Genomic DNA, 27,320 nt, shown 5'->3' with positions numbered 1-27,320 from the left:
AGAAAGGAAGCTGATACTGAACATGATGGCACTCACCTTTAATCCCAGCACTCTGGAGAAAGAGGCAGGTGGTTCTCTGAGTTCCAAGCCAGCCTGGTGTGCAAAGTGATGTCCAAGACAAGAGAAACATCTCAACAAAGCAGGCTGAGCACATCATAAGGAGCATATCAGTAACCAGCACTCCTTCATAGCCTCTGCATCAGCTCCTGCACCCAGGTTCCTGTCCTGCTTGAGTTCTTTGACTTCCTTCAATGATAAACAGTGATGTGGAAGTGTATTTCAAATAAACCCTTTGGTGGTTGTTAAGGCCTAGATAACTGTTACTTGGCTAGTCTGCCATTTTGTGCTGTTACTAGTATTCTAGGGAAACTTACTCATATGTTGTTTCTGCTGTTAATTGGAAACTTTCTCATGTCCAAATTGATTACATATTCTGTGCCTTTGGAAACAAATCACAATAGAAGTCAGTAGAACTGCTTTGTATAGTTACCTACAGCATAAGAGAAACACCTGCACAATTACAAGAAACTATTTGGAATAAGACGTCCATTTTGAATAGGGGTCAAGTAATGTTTATGTTCCCAAGACCTCCCTAGGAACTGACATCCTACTTGGCAGAAAGAGACATGTATGTGGGTGCGTGACATCCTGGTTGGCAAGTTAACACACTAATGTTAGACAAGGCAAGTTCCCTGCTACAGTTGAATACCCCAACCAGCTGGATAAATGTACAACAAAGACATTTTCCTAAGGAAATCTCCTATCCAAAATCCTGATTGGTGGAATAACTCGACACAAATGTTTGTAGATTCCTATAGGATCTTAATTCAATGACTGTGGCCCTGAGACATGTGCTCAATAAACTTCCCCTGTCTGACTGAGACCCGTGTTCTTGTGGTTTGTGAGGCAACTCTTAGACCCCAACAGTGGTGGTTTCAGTAAGAATGGCCCCATAGGCTCAGGTATGTCCTTTGTTGGAGGAACTGTGTTACTGGAGGGGGGCTAGGCTTTGGGTTTTCAAGTGCTCAGGTCAGGCCCATTGTCTTTCTCTCTTCCTTCTGCCTGCCACCATGTCTGCCTACACACCACCATTGCTGTGGTCATGATGTCTCATCGAAGCAATAAAAACCTTAAGTAAGATACTTCCTCTCCAAATTGCTTTTGGTCATGATGTTTCATCATAATAATAGTAACCCCAAGAGAATACAGATGCAAACAGCAGCCAATGCTTGGGTCATAACCATTCTCTGAACTGCTTGTCCGTGTGTAAAATGAAGCACTACATACCTACCAAGGTTAACATGAGCACCTAAACCGTCATGATGGTGAAGATGCAGAAGGGTCCCAGCTTAGAGCCCCCCAGACCCTGAGCATACCTGCATCATATCTGAAGGGACAAGATGTTTGGACATATGGAGACAGATGTAGCCAGCATGGTCTGCCAGAATCAGAGACCTAACCACACACATCTTCAACTTTATGGTTAATAGGACTCAGGGTGCCCTGCTCTCTCTATACAAAGCTGATGACCTTAAGAGTTTAGAAGGGGTGCCTAGGTAGACTAGCAGCTGGGGGTTCCTGGAACCTCCTGAACTCCAGTACCAGACTCCTAAGAGTAGGCTCCATCTTTCTGCAATGGGAGAGCCTAGGGATTGCTTCCAGGATGTAGCCCCTACCAACCAGCTTTATGGGTTGCTGAGTTGCAAGAAAGAAACAGCTGACCACTACTCAGTATTTTGAGTACACAAGTACATCAGTGTCTTGTAACAGCTTCCAAAGGACCAGGGTAGGATAGAATTAAAAAAAAAAAAAAAACTTTCCAAGAGCCAGCAATATGGTACATGCCACAAGGACTGATGACCCAAGTTCAAGCACCAGGACCCACATGCTGAAAGAACTTTGACTCCCCCAGGTTGTCCTCTGATTTCAACATCTATACTATGGTACATGCCTACAAACACACATAAATACATGTAAATATTTACAAAACCTTTTTAATTGTGTGTTTGCTCATGTAGATATGTGCATATGAGTATAGATACCCACAGAAGCCAAGGGAAACAGATCCCTAGGAGCTAAAATTACAGATGGTTGTGTGCTGCCTTAAGTGGAGCTATGTGAATAAAGTTGAGTACTCTGGAAGAGCCACAAGTCTTTTAACCACCAAACCTTCTGCAGCCCTAACACATGTTTTTGGTTTTTTTTTTTTTTTTTCTTTTTTTTTTTTTGAGACTGTATTGCAGGCTATTTGAAGTATTTCTAGTTAGGGTGTGACTCAACTCTTAGCACACACCTTAATTCCTCCAGTGGGAATTCAGACATGCCCTTAAAAACACACCTTTAACCCCAAACAATGGAGCCCATGTTTGAAAGTGATATCTAGGGCTGGAGAGGTGGTTTAGTGGTTAAGAGCACTGACTGCTCTTCCAGAGGTCCTGAGTTCAATTTCCAGCAACCACATGGTGGCTCACAACCATCTGTAATGGGATCTGATTCCCTCTTCTGATGTGTCTGAAGACAGTTACAGTGTACTTATATATAACAAGTCTTTTTTAAAAAAGAAAGGAATGTCTAATTCAGTGGCAGAAAAAGTGATGAATCAGAGAAAGATTTGAAAATTAAAAATTAGTTTGGGGCCAAGCAGAGCAACTCAGGAGAGGACAAGAAGGAGAAGCAAGCTTGAATCAGTTAGTGTGGTTTGAGCCAAGTCAACAACTACTAAAGGTAAACAAAAGTTACTAATATTTTTTAAAAATATATTAAGAGGGTTAAACTGGAATGCACAGTGTAGACCAAATTGACTTCTAACTCAGGGATTTTCCTTCCTTGGCCCTGTTTACCATGTCCTGGGATTAAAGCTGTGTTCTGCCTTACTAATAAATTTTAAAATAAAATTTTAAAAATCTCTTACAGGGTAGACCACAAGGTCTTGGTTCCATTTCACCAGTAGAGACAGTCTGGCCAGAGCTTGAGGAAGAGCCTCAACAAGCTGGAGGCGACCCAGAAGAACACCCTTACATAGCTCCTTGACTTCTAGCAGGTGAATTCCATGTCAGTGTATAATGTACCTGTTCTGTGGTGGCCCAAGATCCTGGTCTGGCCAGTGCAGTCAGTGCCTAGTCTCTCAGCAAAAACACCAAAAAGATTCCTCAGTCTAGGTCTAGGAACCTTAAATACACCAGCCCTCAGCCCAAAGAGGATGCCTCAATCTCCTCTACTAGGAATCGTGTGTATTTCACGTGAGTTGCATGAGACTTTCATAGGGTGCCCTCTGAGTTGCACCCAGGTATGAAGAACCCCAGGAAAAGAACTGAACCTGGAGTGCTATGAAATGCCAGGTATCTGTAATACCCAAGAAGCTCTGTCTTTGGTACACACTGTTTTTGGTTCCTGGTTATTCTTGTGGCTAGATACCTACAAGGCCTAGGGTAGAAGTAAGTGCTCCAGTATCCTATCAGGGAGGGCAGAGGGCCTGTACTAAGAGGGTCCAGGAACATCTATTTGTTCTCTCTCCCCCTCACATTTACCACATTTTTTTTAAAAAATGTATTTTACTTGAAACACCCACATATTTTAATGTCTGTGTACCACATGTATGCCCTGTGTTCGTGGAGGCTAGAAAAGAGCACTAGATACACTGGAACTGGAGCTACAAATGGTTATAAGACACTATGTAGGTGCTGGGTCCCATGAAAGAAAAGCCAGTGCTCTTAATACCAAATCATCTCTCCAGCCCCTTCCCATATCTTTCAACATATAGTGAATAATGATTACAGGGGACTCTCATGGATCGGTAACTGGGGACAGCCTTGTGCTACTACAGCCTGTCTCCTCTTCACAGAACCAGGGCACCTGGGGAAGCAGGTGTAAGACAGGCCAGGAAGGAGACACTTACCCTGGGGAGGAGATCAAGTGTAAGACACAAAGCTGATCTTCATTGTGCCTTCCCTTCACCTTAGTTGTTGTCCCTTCAGGGCTTCCCAGGAAGAAGTGAGGAGGACTGAATTAGAGGCCAGTGTTCCTTCATCTCTCTCTCTCTCTCTCTCTCTCTCCTTTCTTTCTTCTTTCTTCCTTTCTTTCTTTTTCCAGCCTCAGCAGTACTGGGAGTTGCTCTTATGCATACAATTTAGCCCAGGCTTTTTTCCTCTTCTGCTGCTGGACATCAACAAGCCCATTCCCATCCTCCAAAGAAATGGTGCTTAGATGTGGAAGACACCGAAGGGCCTGTGCTGAGTCTAGGAGTCCCTTACCAGCCATGTTAACTAGTACCACTTCTGAACCTCAGGCTTAAAGAGTGCCTTAGTCACATTTTACACTTAAGGAAATGGGCTCAGAGATGTTGAATAATCTGGACAAATCTACAAAGTGACACACTGTGATTCCTAATTGACCCGCTAAGTCCTGAGCCACTCTTTCCTAGTAAGACTTCCCTCTCCTGGAAGGTCATCATGGCTGCTGCCTGCTTCCAGAACTCAGAGGCTGATCACCTCATCCCTTCTGGCATTCAAATTTAAGTTGGATGCAATGGGAATGGGCACTCCCTTCTTCAGTCTAACCCAAGGTCCTTAAAATTGATTAGGCAGGAAGGCAGAATCTGTCCTAGGTGAGGAATGGTAAGGCTGCTGCCCTACTCTACCCTTCCAAACCCCCAGCACAAGGTAGGAGAGGAAGGAGGCTAGAGAGGAAAGAGGGTGTTGATATTGTTGGAGTACTTCCTCCTGACTAGCAGCATCGAATTCCTTGGGGCAAGTTTGATCTTCACCATCAGGATATCTGATTTAGTTTCTACTTCTTACCTCTTTACTAATGACCACTTGACAATCTACAACAACAACCAGCCAGCCAGCCAGCCAGCAGCAGCAGCAGGAGCAACAGCCCCTCTTGGGGCTCTAGCATTTATATACCTTTTTAAGAGTCCCCAGAATTCCAAATACCAAATGCTTGCAGAAACTATCTGCAGCTGGAAAAATCATAGCTTCTATGGACAATCTAAAGCAGCCCCACCTATATCCTACATCTGAGATTAAAACACGAACATTTCTGTGGTTTTAAAGAAACCAGAATTCTCTGAACATGTGTTCAACCCACAAACCAGGCTGGGGAGTATGATAAGACCAGTGGGTCATTCTAAAACATGTAAGGTTTCTCAGAAGAGACAGGAATAGTTAAAGCTCCTGGGATTGTGGCGTCTGGCTAGCCTGCCTTAAGTTTCTCACACATACTATGTGATTTGGTCTCTGAGTGTGAAGTGCAGTCTTAGTGTATGTGTGGCTTTCATGTGTGTTTTAGCATGTCCCATTGGATAATGTGGCTGAGGTACTGGAGAGGGTGAATCTCCACCCACTCAGGACACCACCTGGTACTCAGGCCCAAAGTTGTTCCTACAAATAGTTCCCATCCCAGTAACTAATAAATACCTGTGTTCTGGGAGTGGTGGGCTCCAGTCAGTGCCACTCAACCACAAACACCTGTGGTCAGTGCTGGAGACTTTTAGAGCCAGGCAGATGGTGGCAGGCAGCGGCTCTTCTAGCCTGGTGGGAGCCCATCTCTGAGCCCCAGCTCTCAGGTCCTGGCCCCAAACAGAGCTTGTTTCTATAGTCACACAAGCTTTTCTACCCAGCCTTTTTGTTCCCAGAACAATGGCTCTGATAATTATTTTTTTAAATATTTATTTATTTATTATATATAAGTACACTGTAGCTGTCTTCAGACACACCAGAAGAGGGCATCAGATCTCATTACATACAGATGGTTGTGAGCCACCATGTGGTTGCTGGGATTTGAACTCAGGACCTCTGGAAGAACAGTCAGTGCTCTTAACCACTGAACCATCTCTCCAGCCATCTGATAATTATTTATGGATAAATGCCTAGGCCTTAAGCTTTGGCTCATTCTCCAAACAGCCCGAAACTTATATAACTCGTTTATTTTATTCTATGCTTGCAACACAGCTGGTTACCTCTCTTCAGTTTCATAAGTCTGTCTCTTCCAAGTCCTGGTTGAAATCATCTTTCACTAACTCCCAGAGTTCCTTTCTCTCTACCAGAACTCCCACTTATTTTCTGCCTTTTGCTAGAAGGCCATCAGCTTTTTTATTAACAAATGAGACTTCCATACAGTACACATGATTTTCTCTATACTTTCCCATCCAAACCCTGCTACCCTATCACTAAAACTAGGGTAAGGAGCCTAAATCTCTTCTGCCAACCTCAGGATGAAAAAGATTCAACTAGTAGAGAGCCCTACATTTCTGCCTCCCCAAGAATTCCCTTTCTATGTCCAGAGCAGGTGTGGCTCTGGGCCCCTCCCCTGACAACTGGCCTGTCCCAGTGGCCTGTTATAAAGAGAAGGCTTTCCAGCCAGCCTTAGGCCACCTCTTGTTTTATGACCTGCTGGAGCTGTCACCATCTCAGTTGCCTACCACATTCTCAGGGTAAGAATGGAGGCACCTGAACAAGAGTCCGTCTTCAAAGTACTAAGGAGTACATGACCTCTGCTTTCTGTGCTGGCTTCAGGGGTTGAATGGGGAGTCCTTCTTAATAATCAGGGCAGGTCATTTTTTAGATCAGCTGTGCTTAGGTGGTAACTAGTTTGTCTCCCCTTTGTGGATATGCTCAGTCAAGGGTGTGGCAGTGTTTGAAGGTGTGGCCTTGTTGGAGTGGGTGTGGTCTTGTTGGAATAGTCACTTTGGTCACTTTCGGTGTGAGCTTTAAGACCCTCCTACTAGCTGCCAGTCTTCTGCTAGCAGAAGGACTGGCTTCTAGGCAGCAAGGAGGAGGGTCTTAAAGCCCACACCCAAAGTGACACACCCACTCCAATAAGGCCACACCCACTTCAACAAGACCACACCTCCAAATAGTGCCACTCCCTAGGCCAAACATATTTAAAACTCTACACCCCTACTGTGGTATAGTATATGTTGAATTGAACTTCAAAAACTATTCCAGATGAGCTGGGGATTTGTCTCAGTGATTAAGAACATGTATTATTCTTGCAGAAGACTCAAGTTCAACTCCTAATACCCTCCTTAGGCAATTTATAGCTGCTTATATAGTCCAGCTTCAAGGAATGCCTCTAATCTCAGACACATGCACATGTAAATAAATAATAAAAAATATATTTTTAAAAAACATTCTATGCCATTCCAGGGGGATCTCCATTCTCCCACTGCCTCTCCTCCACCTCCATCAGACTTCTGAACCATATGGACAGGACCATGTTGTCCTCTGAGAGGCTCTACCAAGCAGTTGACTCAGACAGATACAGATACTCACAGCCAAATAGTGGATGGAGCTTGGGGGCTCTTATAGAAGAATAGGAGGAAGGATTATTGGTCCCAAAGGGGATAGGAACGCCACAGGAAGACCAACAGAGTCAACTAACCTTGGGGCTCTTAGAGTTTGAACCACCAACCAAAGATCATACATGGGTTGGACCTAGGCCTCCCAGCACATCTATAGCAGATGTGCAGCTTAACCTTCATGTGGGTCCTGAACAACTAGAACGGGGGCTAGCCCAAAACCTTGCCTGTATGTGGATTATGTTCTACTAGCTAGGCTGCCTTGTCTGGCCTCAGTGGGAGAGGATGTGCCTAGCTTCACAGAGACTTGAAGTGCCAGGTTGGGGGGATACCCAAAGGGCCACCACCCACTCAGAAGAGAAGGGGAGGGGGAAGGATTGTGGGAGGGGGTGACCAGGAGGTGGGCAGCAAGCAGGATGTAAAGTGAATGAGTAAAAAAATAATAAAAATTAAATAAAATAATAAGAGAAAAAAGAAATGAGATGTGAAAGGAATCTATTTATAATGAATGAAACCACATGGGTTTTATGTTCTTCATTTGTTGTTTAGATTGTTAGGTTATTAAGTAATAAATGCTTATTTCTTCTATACTAAAAACGTTTATACTTTCATAAAAAAAAAGCTCCAGACAATGTGTGGGGTTACCCCCCCCCCGTGGGTTGACACCACTGCATGTCCAGGTGCCACAAACCATGCAGGATGCCCACATGTGAATTATGCATATTGACCACACCATAAATACATGGAACTAGGCAAGAAAGAGGCCAGAACAAACATGCAGCTCACATGGAACAGGACTCTGGCTTCTTTTCTATTCTATAAAACTTATTGACTATAGAGAGAATGAATCTCTTATACACTGTGCAGAAGCATCACCTACCAACCAAAATATGATGGCTAATGAGCTGAGGCAGGATTGGAAGACGGGACATCTAACAGAGAGATGGGAATTCTGGGAAGGAATCCAGAGTAGGAGATTCACCCCAAATTCTGAAGACATCAGATGCATGAAACTGTGAAGAGATAACCAGTTGTGTGGCAAACACAGACTAGAGTAGGTTATGTAAGTTTCGAGCTAGTCAGGAATGAGCCAAAGCTTACAGCCTAGGCATTTATCCATAAATAAGAAAGTCTCAGAATCGTTTCTCTGGGAACAAAGAGGCTGGGTAGAAAAGCTTGTGGCTACAGTTGACTGAGAGATTAGTATACACCGGACATGCTTCTCACTGTGTCCAAGTACACACATGTATATGCATAGGTGTGTATAACTTCATATGCTTGCCAGGGCTGGCATTTCAGCTCCTGCCCTGTCTAGAGACTCTAGAGTCTATATTCAGATTTGCCCCATGACCCTCAAGATCTGTACTTCTTCATTTTCTTCTGTGCAAATGCTACCATCCACAGCACCATCTGCCTTGTCTGCTCCCATCAGAACCCATTTCAGACAGAGTGCCTGGGGGCAATGCTGCTTCTGGGTGCCTCAGGAGTGCTCTACTGGCAGCTTGTGCTTCTATTAGAGTGGTGTCAGAGCTACCCACTCATTATGGTAATGTCCTCGTACTCTGAGTGCAAATTCTTATTGTCAGCCTTGGGTATGGGCTCCCCAACATGTATATCAGCCTGGAATATGTCCCTGGGTGTGGTCTCAGATGATACCTCATGATCCTATTTCTCCCAATCCCTGTACCTTATCAGGATTTCTGGGTCACTATCAGATCTCTGTGTCATTCCTAAAGGAACTCTTAGACACTACTAGGATCCCAGGGTTATTAGGTGAAGGGGAATTTTATAGGTCAGTCTGAGCTTGCACCTCAGGAGGAAGGACCAAGTAGAATTCCAGGTAAGGAGTAGATATTATATGTCCCTGGAAAAGGCCAGGCTGGAGACTTGATCTCAACTCTGAAGTCACGAGAATGTATAGGCCCAGCTTCTAATTTCTCTCTTGGCTTGGATGGAATGCTTATTTTCATTGGACATACAAAGACACTGAAGTCTCATAGTCCTGGATCACCCTGCTCTGTGCCATAGGGAAACCCACAAAGCTCTCCATAGGAACACTGGCCATGCCTACAGGTCGAACCGAACCTCATTTGCCAACATCTGGAAGTACTTGATGCTTTTGCATGGAAAAACATCAATGCTCTCTACAAGTTCAACTTAATGAAAGATGGGACAGCCCCTTTTCCTGAAGTCCCCAGCCATAAACTCCACTTTCAGCTGGACCATGGTATTCATCTGCAACACCTGAGTCATCTGGGCAGCCAGTACAGTTCTGAGCTCTGATGAGTTCTGGGACTCAAGGAGGTAACGGTGCTGGTATGCTGCTGTCCCTAAGAAGACTTTTCTGGCAGGGACAGATCTAACCCTGTGTCCTCTCTGTGTAATAGTACTGGTGGCAACTCTCTTGTGCATACTCTTCAAGTATGCCAGCAGCTCAGAAATGATAGTGTTTCTGTTACGTGGACATTTTAGTACTACTCTCCATTTCCTGGGAAGACAGTCACCAAAGTCATGGTAATCTTGTCCCGTCACTATGACAGGATTGCCAGGCTGGATAATAAACAGGACATTGCTTTTGGGTTGCTCTCCTCTATTTCACTAGCAGAATTGATTTACCCTGGGGTCCAGCTGGTAAAGGCTAGGAGTCAGCTTCCCAAGACTGGCTTCAAATAACTCCCTGCACAAATAGCTAGGCCATGGCCCCTCATGGCATACATGATGGGGTAGAAGGTGACAAATACCTAAGCATTGCCTTGGGTTTCAGGCACTTCAGAAGTTCCACCACCAGATCTATGTAACTACTACACCTTTAAGGATGTCTGAGCTGCACAATGCCCTGGCCTTATGGATAGTAAGTACTAATCCCTGGCAGGCACCTGGACATGACTATAAAGGAATTGGGAAGGTGTTTTCCTATCTTTATTGTTTTCCCCAGAGATCAGCCTGGTCCTCAAGGCTAAAAGGCAAGATCACCCCCCTCCTTTGTTCTTGGAGGCCAGAATCAAGGTCATGGTTCATAGCTACAACACACTCTTCTGAAGCACAGTGGCTTAATACTACCACTAGACTCATGCCACCGCTGGAATTAGAGAGGTAAGCAGGGTTATCGGACTTCAGTGTCAAACCCAGGCACTAAAGTGGGGCATGTATTGATGTCAAGGCAATACATGGACAGTAGAGAGTGAGGCGGTGACAAAGTTTTTGTAAGGCAAGAGGGAGGAAGAAGGAAAATCAACATGGAAGACAAAAATGACCCATTTCCATCCTCGCAGCTCTGAGTGGCCATAGGTAGTAATATATACTTTCTAGGGATGGATTTCTAATAGGTCAATTTATCTTATCTAGGTGGGCAGTTTATATCTTTGTCAACTGGTTGCAGGCTTATTGTGTGGATGGATTGAGAATTTAACTTTTAAATCTGATTGATAATTATTGATTATTGAGTCTTGATTTTACTGGGCTGTGGAGAATATGAGCAAAGTTTCTGACTGTTAGGGAGACAGCTGGGAGAGGGCATTGTGTGGACCTCATGGTAGAGAAAGAGACCATGCGCACAGCTCCACACTGGAGTGGCTCCTGCCGGGACCAGTAGCAGCAGATTCTTTTTAATATTTACCACAACACAGGGCCTCAGGATGGCATGAACAAAGTTGAAGCACCTTCCCCCAAGACAAGGTGCATCGGCTTGGAAGTCCCTGTTGCCTCTGCACTGATGGTGATAAGAGCATGGATGTGGGACTGCTGTATAACACCTCAAACACTATGCAGGTGAGTGGGTGGCAAGGAGGCTCCCTGAATCATGTGTAGGCAGGACCGTCTGCTTAAGTCCTTGCCATCTCCTCAGGCATGCTTGGTATCCTGCTTCCACCAGCTGATGATGGTGATCTGCTCCAGCCTGATCCCAGTTATGTAGCCACAAACAACATCCAACCTGGGGTGAGCCTGCCATCTCCTTTGAGGTTGGTGGGGGTCTCCAAGTCTTGGGCTCTCTCAACAACCTCTTAGGTCATTGCTTCTATCGACTCTACCAGGACTTGGCACCCCTCCATTTAACTTGTGTTTCCTACTGCCCCAGACCTTGCAGGCAAGAGGGGCAATGATGTTGGGAGTCAGGCATCAGTTCCCCCAGAAGGCACTGCAGAATGACTGGTGATGCTGTCTATCCCAAAATGTCTTTGTATAAAATCTTTGCAGGGACTTCCAGGTGACCAAATCTACGGTGAGTCTTACAGGGCATGGCGGGAGTGAACCAGCCAATGCCCCTTGTGCTCCTCACAGACCCTTGTGGTATTGGAGTGGAGAAGTGTGTGGCCTTGCAAGCCTTCTCGATGCAGGACTGGATCCTAACTGTGCTTAGAGCAAGACGTGTGGAGCTTAAGCTGGGGCAAGAACCAGAGATGGGTGTATCTCCAGGGACATATCCTGCCTCTCTTCTGTCCCCGTCAAAAAAGGCAGTGTGACCAAAGTAAGCATTCCCTATCAGGGGCTTAACTTAACTGCCATGTTGTGGATGAGGCAACAATATACTCTGTGAATGGTTGGGGAGATCCAGGGCTAGGGTTGGGAATAAGGCCTATTGTTAATCACTCTCACCTTTTCTGAGGTGGTTGAGTAGAGGCAGCTCCATACAGTCCTGCTCATAAGTAGGGTCTAGGAAGATGGACCTACTGCCTGTCTACCCACAGGTTCCACAGGGCCACTACGCTATGGGAAGCCTCTGGAGACTGGTTCCACTCATCTGTCCTCTGATTGGACTTGCCCTTTGTTTCCACTGACTCTGCTTTGAGGAAGGTGTCCTGGATGGGAGTCAGTACTGCTTCAGGGAAGCCCACATCGCCACCCAGGCCAGCCTGAGATCTCCACCCCAAGCTTTAGTGGATGATGCCGAAGGCCTATCAGGTGCTCGCTCCCGGGATCCTTAGAAGACCTATTTCAATGTAAGAATCAAACTAACCTTCAGGCCCTTGAGATTTTTTTTTTTTTTTTTGGAGATGGTTTCTCTGTGTAGTCCTGACTAGAATATTCTCATGCTTCTGCCTCCTGAGTACTAGGAGTAATGGTGGGTACTATCATCTCTGGAGCTTCCTTGAGATCTGGACAACTGAACTAACCCATTCAATCCCTCAGCATACTTCTGGGAGCTGTAGCAACAGTATGCTCCCTAGTTTCCCAGAGTGAGCCACACTAGCAATCTGAGGGCCAAGAAAACAGTAACATCTGATCTATGCAGAACCTAAGTATATCTAACATGCCAGGGACCCTGTTTACCCACATATTGATGGTTCCTTGGGTTGAGGGGATCCCAAAACAGGGCTGTGAAGTTTCCCCTCTCTATACTTCTAAACTCTGGATATGAGCATGTATCCATTCATGTTCATGTGTGTGAAGAGGTACTTCTACATAGTGGGGTCTGTTATCATATTTGTCTGTCCATGTTTCTGACGCACATGCACATCAGACAGAGCAAGCCTGAATTGGTTTTGAGGCAGGAATAAAAAAGTAAATCCAGGCCAAGACAGCTGCTGACCTTGGGCTGCTTTGTCATACAATCAGTCATTCTGACTTGTCTTGCACATACATGTGTCTCCCCGACCACCTACCTCAGGGTAGGCTACAAACCTCAGAATGTACCTCAATAGCACCTTGGAACAGGAGCACAGCAGACACACTGATGGTAAGGGACACTGGGTGCAGGTCAGGGACACGAGCCCCAGCTAGTCTTGCTGATTGTGTTCCTACTTATCCCTATACAGCCTAATTCAGAGAAAGGGAGAGAGGAGAGGCCGGAGAACGGGGGCTGAGGGTATCAGGTATCAGTTTTTCTCAAAAGCATCAGGCCCCCATTGGCCTGTCTGGGTTATATCCTTTTGGGAAGGGACAATGTCGGGACTCGCTTCAGGCTGTTCCCAGGCAAACATTCAGCTGAGACAGAGCCAAGCAAGGCTTGATACAGCAATGAGCAGGCAGTGGGTGCAAGCGGCAGAGATTTATTAAGTGAGTGTGATCATAGCAGGGAGAAGTGGGGTCCTGCCAGCCCAAAGGTGGCAGGGTAGGTGGTGGGCAGAGCTCAAGCAGGAGGAAGAAGCTGATTCTGCTCTTTAGGGCCACAGCCATCAAGCAAGGGAGTCAGAGGCCCTGATCCAGTGCCTACATTACTGTCCATGGATGCTCCCAGGGCAGTGTTTGCATAGTGACCAGCTGAGTGCCCTTGACCTAACCAAGGGTCCCATAGTATGCAGAGGGGCCCAGCCTCTATCCTGGGACTCCTCCAGATAAAGGGAAATTGAAGGCATTGGTGGGCCCCCTGGAGCTATCAGAGACCCAGCCCAAGGAGTGAAGCTTGGGGGCAGGGCAGGGGGAAATCTGTGCGGGCCTCCCCAGCAGCAGGCAGAGCTGGGATCAGGATGGTCCTTGAGCGTCCACAGAAAAAAGGCGCAGACAAAGTCAGAATGAGGTTGTTGTAGAAAATCCTCTCAGTCAGTAACAAAGAACATTGGGCACAGGGTGGAAAGTACCAGTTGCTTTAGGCATGGGCTCTGGCCCAGGTAAACCAGACAGTGCCTCTGGAGGAGGCAGGGATGGACTTGAGCCCTCAGGCACAAGGACCCAAGTGGCCAGCCATGTGGCTTTGGGACGCCTGCGTCCAGGCTGGGTGGAAGACCTGGGCCAAAGCTCCACCTCCCAGCACCATCAAAGCCCAACCCAGATGCTGGGGTCACTGAGCAAGGTACTCAGGGTGGTTCCCTGGGTGGGCTGCCACTCCTGCCAGGGAAGGTGCTGGTGGCCAGCCACCAGCCCTAGGCTGGAGAAAGGGCTCTGGGAGTGTATAGAAAGGACCTAGCTAGCAGGCCAGGGTTTGGGGACAGTAAACATAGGGGCACAAGTTGAAATAGGCCCTGAGGGCAGTGGGGCACAGGGTGACATGGACCTCAAGAGTGGTTTGTGCCATGAACAGCCCAGGCCCCTGAAGGAAGGACTACCTGAAGACAGGTTCCCCCAGGTGAAATGAGGGGCACCAGACAATGCAGCACCCACAATGTGGGGCTTAAAAATAGAGTGCTTGGGTTCCTGTCCTCTGGCTGAGCATCAGAGCAGCCAGAAGGAGGGAAAAGCAAGAGAGTGAGGACTCCAGGAACACCAGGGTACTGGGCTGTTGGGATGGGCCCACAGTTGTCACAGGCAGGGCTGTGGCTAGATGAGGGGCTAGGGTCTTCAGGGACATGCAAGATTTCTGGGCCGGGTAGGCTGGGGTCAGGGTAGGGATCCCTCAGCTGCCCGGCCTGCCAGGTCCTAGCTTTCCTCCAGGTGGAGGCCAATAAACTCCTGGATGCACCTGCGGTACTGCAGCTCTGTAGGACTGCTGCCTGGCAGGGGGCCTGGCTGACCAGGGGGTGCCTCAGCTTCTCTCATCTCCTCAGCCATTCGGGCCAGACGAAGCCTGAGGGTAGGGAACAGTGTAAGGTGATTCTGTCCTACACAGTTCTGTCTCTTTTCAAGTGACTATGCCCCCAGGACCCTGCCCGACTCACAATGTGACAATGTCAGCATTCGCTGCTTGAACTGCGATGGTCAATGGGTCCTGCTGCTCCTGGTCCAGGGCATGCTGGTCAGCCCCCCGCTTCAGGAATAGACAGACCTGGCTGGGGTGGGGTGGGGGTGGAGGAGCTTATTGAAATGGGTTGAAGGTGAGGGGACAGTAGCACAAGAGAGACCCAAAGAACTCACCCAGTACGGCCCAAGAGCGTAGCATGGTGCAACGGTGCCCGCCCAAGGCTGTCTCTTTGGTTCACATCAGCTCCGTTTTGCAGAAGGAACTCACAGACAATCAAGGAACCCTGGAGATCCAGAGAAATCAGACTGAACTAGGAACAGACACTGGTAGGGCCTATGCACCCTGACCTCCTGCCATGAGCACCTCCAAACAGGATTGATCCTGATCTCTATCTAGAACAATAAAATGCACACATAGTCTTGTTCTTCGTATAGGCCCTCCCTGGGCTTACCCCTAGCACAGCCTGCACCAGGGGTGTCTTGCCCTCATCTGCTGCATCAGCCCAGTTGACTTCAGCTCCATGGGCCAGTGCTGCAGCCAGTGCCGGGAGATCTCGAGTCCGAGCTGCTTGATGTGCCAGTAGCCCAGGATGCAGCTCGCGTACATCTGCCAAGCTCCAGGCCTCCGCTTCTCCATCTACCTCACTGCTGGACTCCTCAGACTCAGCGCCCTCTGTGGGAGGGTGAAGGATAGGGAGCTGAAACCTTCAAGGGTGTTGGGATGGTGGGCTTTATGGAGGCAGAGGGGCACACACCCACCTTCCTCGGTGACACTGTCCACCACAGGGCCTGTCCCAAAGGCAAGAACATCCGAACTGCCATCAGAGCTGCCTCCTAGACCACTATCACTACTTAGACCTGTAGGACCACAGGAAAGGGAATCCTTAGCGTTAGAGGGTCCCGGAAAACTGGAGGAAAAGCTGAAGCCCCACCCACCCTTTAGTGGATTCTCCCTTTCAGGGGCAGGACTAGCCCTTACTAGGAAACACCTGCCTAGACTGAAAGGAAAGTAGAGAAAAAGCAATAACTCAGAGGGGCAGGGGAAGCCCAACATGTCCAGTGTAACCCGGAGTGCCCCCAGCCCTCTGGGTTTAAAACCAGGTCTTCATCCGGGCAGCAGGAGAAGCTATAGGACCTGTTTTAGGGACAGTACTACAGCGCCCTCTACTGTCAATCCCATAAGTGCAGGCACATGCAATTGCTCCCACCTCACACACACACACACACACACACACACACACACACACACACACACACACACACACCCTTTTTTTTTTCCCTGAAAGAGGGTCTTACAAATGTACCCAGGATGGCCTCAAATTCACTATGTGGCACAGTCACATCTCCCTGTCTCAGCTTCTGAGTGTTGAGGTTATAGGTGTAACCCATCATGCCTGGCTTCCACAAATTATTTACAGTTGTGCGCTCAACCCCAAATTAGTGATCAAGATAACTCTAGTCCGCTGATTCTCACCATTCCTAATGATGAGGGCCTTTAATACAGCTTCTCATGTTGTGGTGACTGACCCCTCCTACCTATAAAATTATTTCACTGCTATTTTATAACTGTAATTTTGCTAGTGTAATGAATCATAATGTAAATATCTGATATTCAGGATCTCTGATGTGCAACCCTAAAGGAGTCGAGACCCACAAGGTGAAAACTTCTGCCTTTGCCCTTTGGATGTTTTTCCAGTCTTGACCCTCTGTGGCATCACCACCCTGTCCCCATCTCTTCAAATTCTCGAGGAAGTGTCACCCACATTTGTACAGAGGCGCTCAACTGTTCCTCTCATATTACTTTGGCTGAGGGTGGGATATGGCCCTTGGGGGACACAGAGCATGGGAAGGGAATCTCTCTCAGCACTCACTGCGTGGACCAGCCCCAGCAGCCCCTGCATCAAAATAGGAGAAGAGGGAGTCCAGCTCATCAGGGCAGAAGAGGGAGTCTCGGCGGAACTTGCGCTCCATAGTACCAGCTGCAAGGGATAGGGCACATGTTCAGTCGGTGAAACAGGGGCTTGGGATTGGGGGAATACCTCAAGTCATGCTGAGACAGACAGAGCTCCAGGGTGCCCCGGTGAAGCCCAGCCTCCAGCCTACCCAACCCCACTGAGTGTTGGTGGCTCTTTTCAGGGCTGTATTGAGCCTGTCCCCAAACCTGCCCAGGTACATGAGCTCAGGTGCAGCTGCTGGCAGCCCTCCCACCTGAGGACAAAGCAGCGACGGAGGGCAGGACGGGTTCAAGCCGGACCTTGCAGCGGGTAGTGGGGGCGTGGGGGGAGCTGTGAGGGCGCTGGCACTTCTGTGCCCTCCAGCGTCTTGGGGGTTCCTGGGCTGGTGCAGAAGTCAACTTCCGTAGGAACTTCTTTTCAACGTATTTGTCCTTGATCCATGCCTCTTTGTCCTGCCTGGACCAGAGGTAAACATGAGATTGCATCCACAGGCTGGGTCCCATGGCCAAGCTGGCTGTCCTCAACCTCACCTGGAACTACTGGCTGTGGGTTTTCTAACGCCTGGGCCCTCACACTGGGCCTCATAGATCTGGTTCATGGTGCTATTTCCAAGCTCACACATCAGCTGTGGGGTACAGTGTATGTGGATGTTAGTTCAAGTTCAAAGACCTAAATCCCACCCTTGATGCTTTGGGGCCCCAATGGACTTCATCTTCTAGAGCTTTTCACACACCTTTAGCAGCTCTGGCTCCCAGGAATCCAGAGTCAGGGATCGTACCTTAGAGCAGTGGACACCCAAGCTCCTAGACAGAAAAAGGGGAGAAATGGACCAAAGTGTGGCTCGATCCAGAACCTCAGCCAGCCAAGCCAGCCCTGCCCAGCCCTGCCCAGCCCTGTCCAGCCAGAGTCAAGGACTACCTGTGGATGCCTGAGCACTCAATACAGAGCAGCACACCCAAGTTGATGCTGGCCCAGCGGGGATCTGGCTGGCCACAGTCGCCACACTGGCTGTTACCAGCCACACTCTGTACCCGCTGCAGCACGCTCTCGCCCTTGGCTCCACGTTCCCGAGAGTCCGTGGTGGAGTCAATGCTACTTGTTGATGGAGATGCTGTACGGTCCAGCCTCTGGTGGATGGTGTGAAGAGCCACTCAGTCCTTCAGGAGCGTGTTTCAACTCCCCAGAAGATCCCCAGTTAGAAGGGTCAGCACAGGCTAGGGCCCCTCAAACACAAATTTGCATGCATGTACCCATGCAAACACTGCACATACACGCATGCACAAACTGTCTGCACAAGCATGAAGCCCACAGGAGTGGTTTCTGAGGTACATATACACTGTGGAAGCAGAGAAGCAGTGCACCTCACTGTAGCAGCTATCTGGACTTTCCCGGTAGGCAGAGGCGATGCTAGCCTGCACAGCTTGAACCCAAGCCTGTCGCAGCTTCTCGGAGTCAGCCTGCAGCATACAGCTCCTGCAGGGAGGAGCTGGTCAGTCTGGGTAAGCAGGGATTTCCCCAACCCTTCCTCGGGCTGGACCTCCTCACTTGGTAGGTGACACAACTTCAAAGCAGAACCTCCGTTCAATGTCCTCACATGGCTTCACAGAGCACAGGCGTAGGTCATCTACCACCACAGTCAGTGCATCCTGTGGGCAGTACAAGCTCACCACTCTCATACCCATTTTCTCATTTACCTTAGACTTAAGCAATGTGTTTCTAATTCCCTGCCTCCCGACCTTTTGGACTCAGTGCCTTTCTGTGTCCCCATCCCTGTGTCAATATCCACTGAGCAGCCTGCCCCAGAGTCCAGATGGGGTCTGCCCGAAAGTGACTCTGTACCCCAGAATACCTTGAGTTTCTTCTGGTAGACCAGCTGGCTGTTTTGAATGGAGAACCATCGTCTGAATGAGGAAAATGGGAGAGAGAAGGTCAGACAGAGCTGTCTCCACATCCACTCTGCCCTCAGCCCAGTCTAGGGAAAGCCCTTACCGGTTCCATGTCTTGAAGGCATTGCTGGCTCTCTTAAAGAGATAGCCCTCCATTACCACACCACTTGGTGCATCCACATCAAACTCCACTTTTGGTTCGTCGTAGGAAAAGTCCTAAGGAAGACAGAGCTGGCCCTTGGGGAGTGCCCATCCTGGAAGGGCCCTGCCCCATCCAAGGCTCACCCCAAACAAAAGCTAAGGTGAGGCACATGCTCAGGGAACCTCTGCCCATCACAACAATTTCCTGACCAAGCAAGGTCCTTTGTCCAAAGACACTACGGGAAGATCCCTTGTGTTCACAGCTGGTCCTGAGTACTCCATCCCCCACTACTAAGCTTGTAGGAACAAGCAGGCTATGATCAGGAAGGAAGCTGCACTCCCTGCCCCCCACCCGCCATTCTAAGTGTTTCATACATTTTGCCAGCTGGACCTTCTCCAGCTGCCTGACAGAGCTCCATTCAGAAGCCAGAGCTTTGGGTGTCCTGTGTGTCCTGCTGTCTGACAGGCCAGGCCAGTAGAAGGAAGACCTTGTCACCTGCTCTCAGCCTGAGCAGGAGAACGACAGCACAGCTGCCACCATTCCTGTAGGGGGACTGGCTAGACTCATCTTGTTGGTGCCAGCAAGGAGCTGGCCTACAGGTTCTTCCCAAAATGCTGCAGGGGCACTGAGGTAGGGAGGTGTCCTCGGTGCTGAAACACCTCAGAAAAAGGGAGGGGGGCTGAATAGCCCCATGTGCATAACCAAGAATTCACCTCTCTTACCTGCAGGAGTGTCTGAGACCCAAGAAAGCAGAAGGAAAAAAAGAAAGAGAGAACCAGTGAATGATGATCCTGCTCCCAAACACTGTTAGGCTCAAACAGCAGTTGAGCCAAGGCCCCAGAAAAAGCCCACACCTAGTCTCAACCTGTGGGTCGTGACCTCGGTGGGAGTCCCATATCAGATAGCTTGCATGTCAGATATCTATAGTGCAATTTACATTAAATTACAATTCATAACAAAATTACAGTTATGAAGTAGCAACGGAATAATTTTATGGCTGGGGGTCAGCACAAGATCAAGAACTGCATGAAAGGATTGCAGCATTAGGAGCTCTGAGTACCACTGCTCTAAGGACTTCCAGCTCCAGCACTTCTGTTTATCAGGCTCACTACATTGATGCCCTCAAAGATGCCCTCTACTGCAGCAGAGCAGACTCAGCTGGTGGTCTTGGGGATAAGGGCAGTTTGTGGACATGTCCACTGGTGCCCCAGATCAGAGGTGTGGAGTGATGACAATAATGGAGTAATGACCTTTAATGACATTCTCCCATTGCTCTCCCAGGGCCTCACCCTTTAATGACATTCTCCCATTGCTCTCCCAGGGCCTCACCCGTTGCTGGATGGCAGCATGCTTGCGCTCCATCTCACGCTTTTCCACTGCAGAGTCAATCACAAGCTGGTCCAACTGTGGGGAGGGCATCACAGGGAGGCAGTAGACCCCTTCCCAAGACCTTAACCAGGAGCCCCCACTGAAGGCTCAGTCATTGAGTCACTCATGTAGGCTCACCTCAGCTGCCAGCTTCTTCATGTAGGGGTCCAGCTGATGTAGAAGGCTATATCCCTGCTGAAAAAAGCTATACTGGGCATGCATAAAAGACAGCATCTGCAGGTGAAAGGAGAGCTCGAGTAAGGCCCAGCTCTTATTCTTCAAACAATGCCCATGGGTATCTCCCAATACAAGCACTCACAGAATCTAAGATCTCAAACTTCTTCTTGGCCTGGAGGACATTGATCTGCCAGAGGAAGAGCAAATGGATCAGGTGTCATGGCCCAGAAGCCCATGGCCTGTACATTTCCAGAACCCATTTGGACTGTTTATAGTTCCCAAAACCCAGGTAGTTTTTAGGTCTCTGCATAGTATCATAGGGGAAATCCCAAGAAAGGGAAGCTGGAGCTGGGATGATTGATTCACAGCCTTTCCTCTTGTCTAAATATGAGGTCTCATCTGGATGAAACCAAGAATTCTTATCCCTGCCCCTATCTCTAGAGGCCTCCTACATAAGACTGAAGACCCCACCCCCTACTAACTACCCTACCTCCAGGCTTTGCTGGATGTCATCCCTACCCGTTGCAGAAGTCACATCTCTATTTCCCCACAGCTAACCTGCAGTACATAGTCCAGTGCCAAATGGCGAAAGCACTTCCTGGTGAGAGTGAGAGCTCCTGTGGCTTCCTCTACTTCATGGGGCCGGTGCCTTGGGGCTTGGGCATTCCTCACCAAGGACAACTCCATGTCCTCTCGCACTTTGTCAAACTGCTTCTTTGTCTCTTTGAACTTCCGCACATCCCTGGGTGCCAGGCAATGTAGATGCCAAGAATCAGAGATCAGAAAAGGAGTGCGTAGTATGTTTTAGATAGCCTGGGCTCTCTCACTTTCTTTCTTACCTCATATCCCCCAGTGGCTCTTGAGCAGGGTCTTTTTCCTTATCTCCTTCTCCTGGACTCTATTAAACATTTTCTTCCCTCTTCCCTGCTCTAAGACTCCTCAGCCCCTTCACCAGCCCATCTAGTGTAGACCCCAACTCATGTGCCAAATGTTAGTCTGCATCTCCTCTAAGTACAGTGATAAACTACAACTCCACCCTGGCCTGTCAATCCATCTCCCTGTCTTTGCCCCTGTTGGTTGAACCTCCTGTCAGAGGGCAAAGGCTTCTCATGGTTTGAATCCTTGGCCGAGGACCTACTTACTTCTTAAAGATAGAACATGGAATTCAGCACTTGGCTATGGGGCTGGGGGCTTCTGGCTCTGGTCACTTACTCTTTGACAAAGTTGTGGAGCTGCTGCCGCACTGATCTCTGAGCCTGGTCAAAAAGGATCTGGAATAAAGGCAGGGTGGAGGTTATTAGGGTTACTACCAACAGGACCCCAAAGACAAAGTCCCATCACCTACCAGGTGAGAATTGGGATCCCTGCCCATCTCTTCCTGGGCCCCAGCTCTCTACAGAGAGCACTAGATAGAGCCTGTCATGTACCAAGATGGCCTCTTGGGGACCAGAGGTAACAGCTGTAGCCACTTGCTCATCTTCCCATCTGGCTCTTAGCCAGTCTGGAAATCAATGTGATGGCAGGCAGGCTTCTAAACTCCACCTTCGATATCTGCATGGGTGGTACATATGAGCTGCCTCAAGGCTGATTACCAGCAACAAGAAGAACTCAGCGCAGAGAGTTCCCAGACGGCCTAGCCTGAGGAAGGTAGTAGCTGACTGGAACCACTGATGAACTAACACGGTTTCATATCACCTCACACACATACTCTTGACCCACAGTGACACAAGGAGGAGAGCCGAGCCAGGTCAGGGGTAGGTAGACAGACTGGCAGCTGCCAGGATGAACCATCCCAAGCTGTTTTGTTTCTGAGAGTCCCCTGGTGTGGACAAGTGAAGGCTCCTTGTTTAGATTGGGATGCTAGTTTCCAGGCCACGTTCTATGTGTCTACTCACACTAATACTGGGGCCTTATGAGGCTACTACATCCTGCCTGGATGGCAGTGAGACCTGGGATGGAAAGCTCTAACCAACCTGGGGTAAAGAAGAAACGTCCAAGGTTTCCTCGCCCAAGGCATTGTTGCTTTCAGGTAGGAGCTGTGTGCTGCCTCCTCTGCCTTAGGATACAATCTGGCCACAGCTGGGGACATGGCTGCCCTCACCCACCCAAACACTCCTAACACTAACTCATAGACTTGGGGTTGTTACCATTCCTATAGATTAAAGGAGCAGAACATGGCCTTTCTCACTCATGGCCACCAACCAGTTCAGCTACCTAAGAACCAGTCAGCTTTGCTCTCATCGGCAGGGCCTTTAAGATATCATGGCATATTCTCAGGTAGAAGTAGAAACCCCACATGCCCCATAGGGCTCACCGTGTGATAGTTGACCATTTCCTGTAGACTGTCTCCAAATCTCTGCAGACATTCCTGAAGAAAAGTAAGGGGAAGATCATACTGGGGTGAGCAGTGGGGCTCAGGCCATACTGGCCATGTAGGTTGTGTCTCCTTCAAGTCCCTGAAGACTCCTCCCTGCCCAAAGGTTAGATGTACTGAAGCAAGAGTGCACACCACCCAATGTTCATGATCTAGACACCCTTTAGGGGGCTTTCTCCCTTCCCCCACCACACCCTACTGGTGCCTCACCGAAATGACAGTGTCACCCTGGCACTGCTGAGACAGGTCTCGGACGCCACTCACAAAGAGCCTGTTGGTCGTAACATAGGCTTTGCCAGCTTCGATCATGCCACTGCACAGTTTGACTAGCTATAAGGGAGGTAGAGTGGACAAAATGAGGACCAGACAGTTTTTCCAAGCTGATAACTCAGATCTGCCATAAGGCCAGGCCAGGAAGCCAGAGTTTAACTCAGGCCCATTAGCATTCAGACATGGTTGCCCCTCTTCAGTTCAGGACTAGGGACAAACTATGGCATCTATGAGGTATTCAGAGGATCATCTAGAAGGAGAAGTTGGTAGTCTCCTAGCCTTTTCACACCAAGCACGTCAAGCACAGCAGCTGTTTCCCATCCAATAAGACATAGGCATCTCAGACTTAGGCAGATATACCCAGAGTCATCCCATAGTTCTACGCTGGGCTTGGACTGGGCAGAGTAATGTTGGGCCCTCTAGGCACCACCATGTTTGTCTCTTACCTTGTCCAGTTTAGCCTCGATCTCAACCACATCTGTTTCTACCTCATCAATAGTTGCCCTACAACAAGAATTGCGGTGGTTAGATCAGCTGGAGTTTCATTTCCTGCTGCATTTCCCCAGAGGTTTTGTTGTTAGAAGGGGGTTCCAGGAAACTGAGGCTAAGAGTGGTAAACACCCTCTCTGCCTGATGGACATAATTGGGACCCAGGTCCAGCACTTTGGTGCTACCCCGAGCCCATCAAGCAGGCTGAAGCCATGCTACACGGGCTATCACATGATCACACACACACACACACACACACACACACACACACACAAATACTACAGTGTAGCTATGCCCCATGAACCAACGTTAAACAAGCCCTTATTTCCTAAGCATACTAATGCTGAAGTCTCATGTGATGACAGTCCTCTCGTGGCTCAAAGTTGAATTTCTATCTCATCTGGACTGCCCCTCCTTGCTGGAAACAGCCTGCCCCTTACTTCTTTGCTTCAACTGCAGGCCACAATGGCTTGCAGCTAAATGACCCTAAAGTAGTTGGTTATGATCCATCTCAAGGACAATACCTCAAACTCCATCTCCCTCAACCTCAAGACTCCATATAGCTCAGTATAGCCAGAAGAGATGGATCAGGCCTCTTTAGAGCCCATTCCCACCAATCCAGTCTGATAAAGAAGATGCCCTGGGGAGGGAGGAGTTAATGATGACATCACCAAGAGAAGCCTGGGAGAATCCCCGGAAGCCAAAGGCAGATGGATCAGGCACGTGACTGCACCTCCCCAACTCCAACTTGGGAACAGGAAATAAGGAAATAAGGGCAGGCTCCCAGCAGTCCCCCACCTCATAAAATAAGCTCAGCTGGTGAGCTAGGCCCATCTGGCCTACATGGGAAGAGGTACCTTGGGAACATAATAGGCCAAAGGTTTAGACAGACATCTAGGAACAAGTCTTATACTGGCTGGGGGTTGGGTGTCAGGGGAGAAGCCAACTAGTTCTAGCAGTTCCTTGCTCCTTTCTGCCCTACTCTTTAGAAAGGAAGGGAGAACAACCTGTTCTAGAGTTTCTCCTGGGTAAAGGGCTTGAGAAGCATAGGGGACATAGTTTCATTTAGGACCTGGGGCTGAAATGGCCAAGCTGCCCTAGCCACAAAGCCTCAAAGGTCCTGGCCACATCCCTTCTTAAGGGCTAATACACCATGAATCCTAAAGCAGAGAAGGGATAAGGATAGCGCTGCAGCATCTGATTGAACCATTGGCAGCCATGCCTTTGAAGGATGCTGCACAGCCTGTCCGGCTTGGGGAAAAAATGTCCTTTATCTATGAGCCTAACACAGGCCACCACAGGAGGCTCTGTTCCAGGACTCTGGCCACGATGAGAGCCAAAAGTTCCAGAACACAGATGTAGCTCTCTGCCTAGGAGAGACCAATTCAGGGCTTCCCCAAGCAGGCCTGACAGCCCAGACAGCTGCATGGGGAGCTGCAGCTGGCCAGGGAGTCAGAAACTGGGAGGGGCTGCACCAGGAACTAGCATTTGTATTCACAGGGACAGAGGAACATAGTGGGCACTTAGTACAAGCTCAAGGGGGCCAGCATTCTGTCCTAGGAGACTCTCAGCATTCCCTTCCTCAGCCAAGGACCTGAGGCATCCCTCCCTGCCCTATGCCTATTTTTTGCCAGCCAGGGACTTCCTCAGCAGCTTGGAGGTTGGGGAGGAGCCCCCTCACCAAAGCCATGACTCAGCGCTTGAAGCCCCACCCAGGGAAGAGCTTGCAGCCAAGGCTGGGCCAGCTTCTCTTCCTGGGCTCCCCTGAACCCCCACCCACAGCTTCAGGGACTATGAGACATTCCTAAGGCTGTCACAAGCCCTTATCCTAGGCCAAGAGTCCCAAAGAAAAACTACCACCTTTTCCAGGTTAGGGTTGAGGCTCCACCTCACTTCCACATCCTTCAGACAGCCTCACCCTGCCCCACCTAAAGGTTCTTAGCCAGAAAGATCAAGTTATAACCTCAGTAACACCTTAGAGTAGACAAGGTACTTTTCAAACTCATCAAACCACAGCCCACCCAAAACCTCCAAGCCAGGTCCCATAACCCCAAGACTCAGCCCCCATTCCAGCAAAAGAAACAATGTTAAGCCTAGGCAGCTGCCACACCTATTGCAGCCCCACAAGTCCAACTGGCTGGCTGTGGCCAAGAAGGCCCAGAGGTGAATGGATTTCTGCTTAGGCCCAAACACCTATACAGGGAAGGGTGGAGCCAGGGCTTTGAAGAAAGGGGTCAGGGCAAAGATGAGAGTGCTTTAACAGGGTCCCAGTTCCATTCACAGAGGCCTTGGCCACGATTCCTAACAAGCTTGGATGCAGAATTGTGGGGTATCAGAGGCTCTCAGATCACTCCTCTCCATAGAAAACAGGAAAGCACAGTTGACTGCCTCAAGCCCCCTGCCTATGGACACTCTTTGCAAACTCTAACACTCCAAAGTGTTTCTTGCTGACTGTCTTGCAAGGTGGTTTTGCAACGAGCTGGACTGCTGAAGTAGGCCCTCAGAAACCCAGCATTCATGTACATATGTGGTCAAGCATATATGTGCAAAGGCATGATACATGCTTATACATAAACATGCATACATGTATTAGCACAGGGCATACAGACATGTGTTCCAAGGACACAGTGTTCACATGTGCATGCTAAAGCACACTGCATACATTAACATGTGTCTAGTAGCATGGCAAACTTGGCTCATTAATCCACAGAAATGAAGTACATGTATGCACGTGTCCATCCACACTAGGTTATGTGCATGCATCAAGCACACCAACCCAGTATCTCAGCTCACCCACACATTCATGTGCACTGTCTGGCACCTATTCAAAGGAGGAGCAGTGGCAGAACATGTTCCCCTGTGTATACACATATACAGAGGTAGGGGATCTCATGATAGTATACAATTTCAAATGATACACAGGAGGTACTCCATTACTGTCTGCCAAATGTCATCCAATTAAACAGATGTATATCTGTGTAGCCATGTGGTTCATACAGATGTGCATGACTGTATTCTAGGAACAATAAAAGGAACAAACCTATAGGTGAATAAGGCCCATACCCTGCCACCTAAACATGACTTCCTCATCCTTACAGCCTCTACACCTCCAGGCTCCTGGGTCACTCATACCTCCGTTAACTCTCACCAAGGTGTTCATCTCAGGCCTTGATGGCTCCAGCTGCTTGCACCCATACACTGCTCTGAACATACGGATCAAGATAGAGACCAAGCAGGGTGCCAGACAATCCTAGCCAGAACTGGACTACAGGGCCAAGGAGGAGCTCAGTACTTGTGGCACACTAAAGCATACACACAAAGAAGGGTGGACAGTTCTAGAGATGTCACTCAACGCAAATGCCCAGTGACACACAGCTGCCCAAGGCAGACTGAGCACTCACCCCCGCGCTCGAGGTGATCAGTACAGGGGCGTCTTTTGTTCCGGTCCCCCGAGGCTGGAGGCGGAGCTGCGCAGCTAGGGGACCGCGACTCCAGCTCCAGCCGGTTTGTTCGTGCCAGGTTTTCTGCTCCTTCCAGGTGGACTTGGAGCGGTCAACATGCTGGACACCCCTTGCCCGCCCCGGCACAAAGGCGGCTCCCCATCCCCGCCCGCGCCCTACCCCAGGCCCGCAGCTCACCTGAAGCGCGGCGAGTCCTTGATGCATTCCTCGAACTCTACCGTCATGGCTGCGGTGAGCTGTGCTCACTGTACCGAGGACCAAGGCGAGTCGAGCGGCATCCCCGACCGGTAGACCGTCCGTCGCGCCCGCGCTGCGCTGAGCTCCGCGCCCGCCCGCCTGCCCGCCTC

At 49.1% G+C, this 27,320-nt stretch overlaps 1 protein-coding gene across 1 annotated transcript; it reads right to left on the bottom strand.

The window, feature by feature from the left end:
* Positions 1-13,380: 13,380 nt before the first annotated feature.
* On the bottom strand, positions 13,381-27,310 carry ACAP3 (ArfGAP with coiled-coil, ankyrin repeat and PH domains 3). Its single transcript, XM_080921921.1, has 23 exons — positions 27,151-27,310; positions 23,470-23,527; positions 22,964-23,083; positions 22,694-22,747; positions 21,592-21,650; positions 20,938-21,121; positions 20,522-20,566; positions 20,341-20,436; positions 20,164-20,238; positions 18,796-18,908; positions 18,656-18,707; positions 18,352-18,452; positions 18,168-18,279; positions 17,725-17,933; positions 17,540-17,609; positions 17,337-17,431; positions 17,060-17,262; positions 16,723-16,830; positions 15,611-15,709; positions 15,304-15,524; positions 15,026-15,135; positions 14,830-14,940; positions 13,381-14,738 (listed from the first exon to the last, which is right to left on the bottom strand). The coding sequence occupies exons 1-23, from the start codon at positions 27,195-27,197 to the stop codon at positions 14,591-14,593; spliced, it is 2,490 nt and encodes an 829-aa protein (XP_080778047.1). The 5' UTR covers positions 27,198-27,310; the 3' UTR covers positions 13,381-14,590.
* Between the last annotated feature and the right edge of the window lie 10 nt (positions 27,311-27,320).

Source organism: Micromys minutus, assembly GCF_963924665.1.
Source record: "Micromys minutus genome assembly, chromosome: 9".
NCBI classification, from domain to species: Eukaryota; Metazoa; Chordata; class Mammalia; order Rodentia; family Muridae; genus Micromys; species Micromys minutus.
This window is presented reverse-complemented; position numbering and strand designations above follow the sequence as displayed.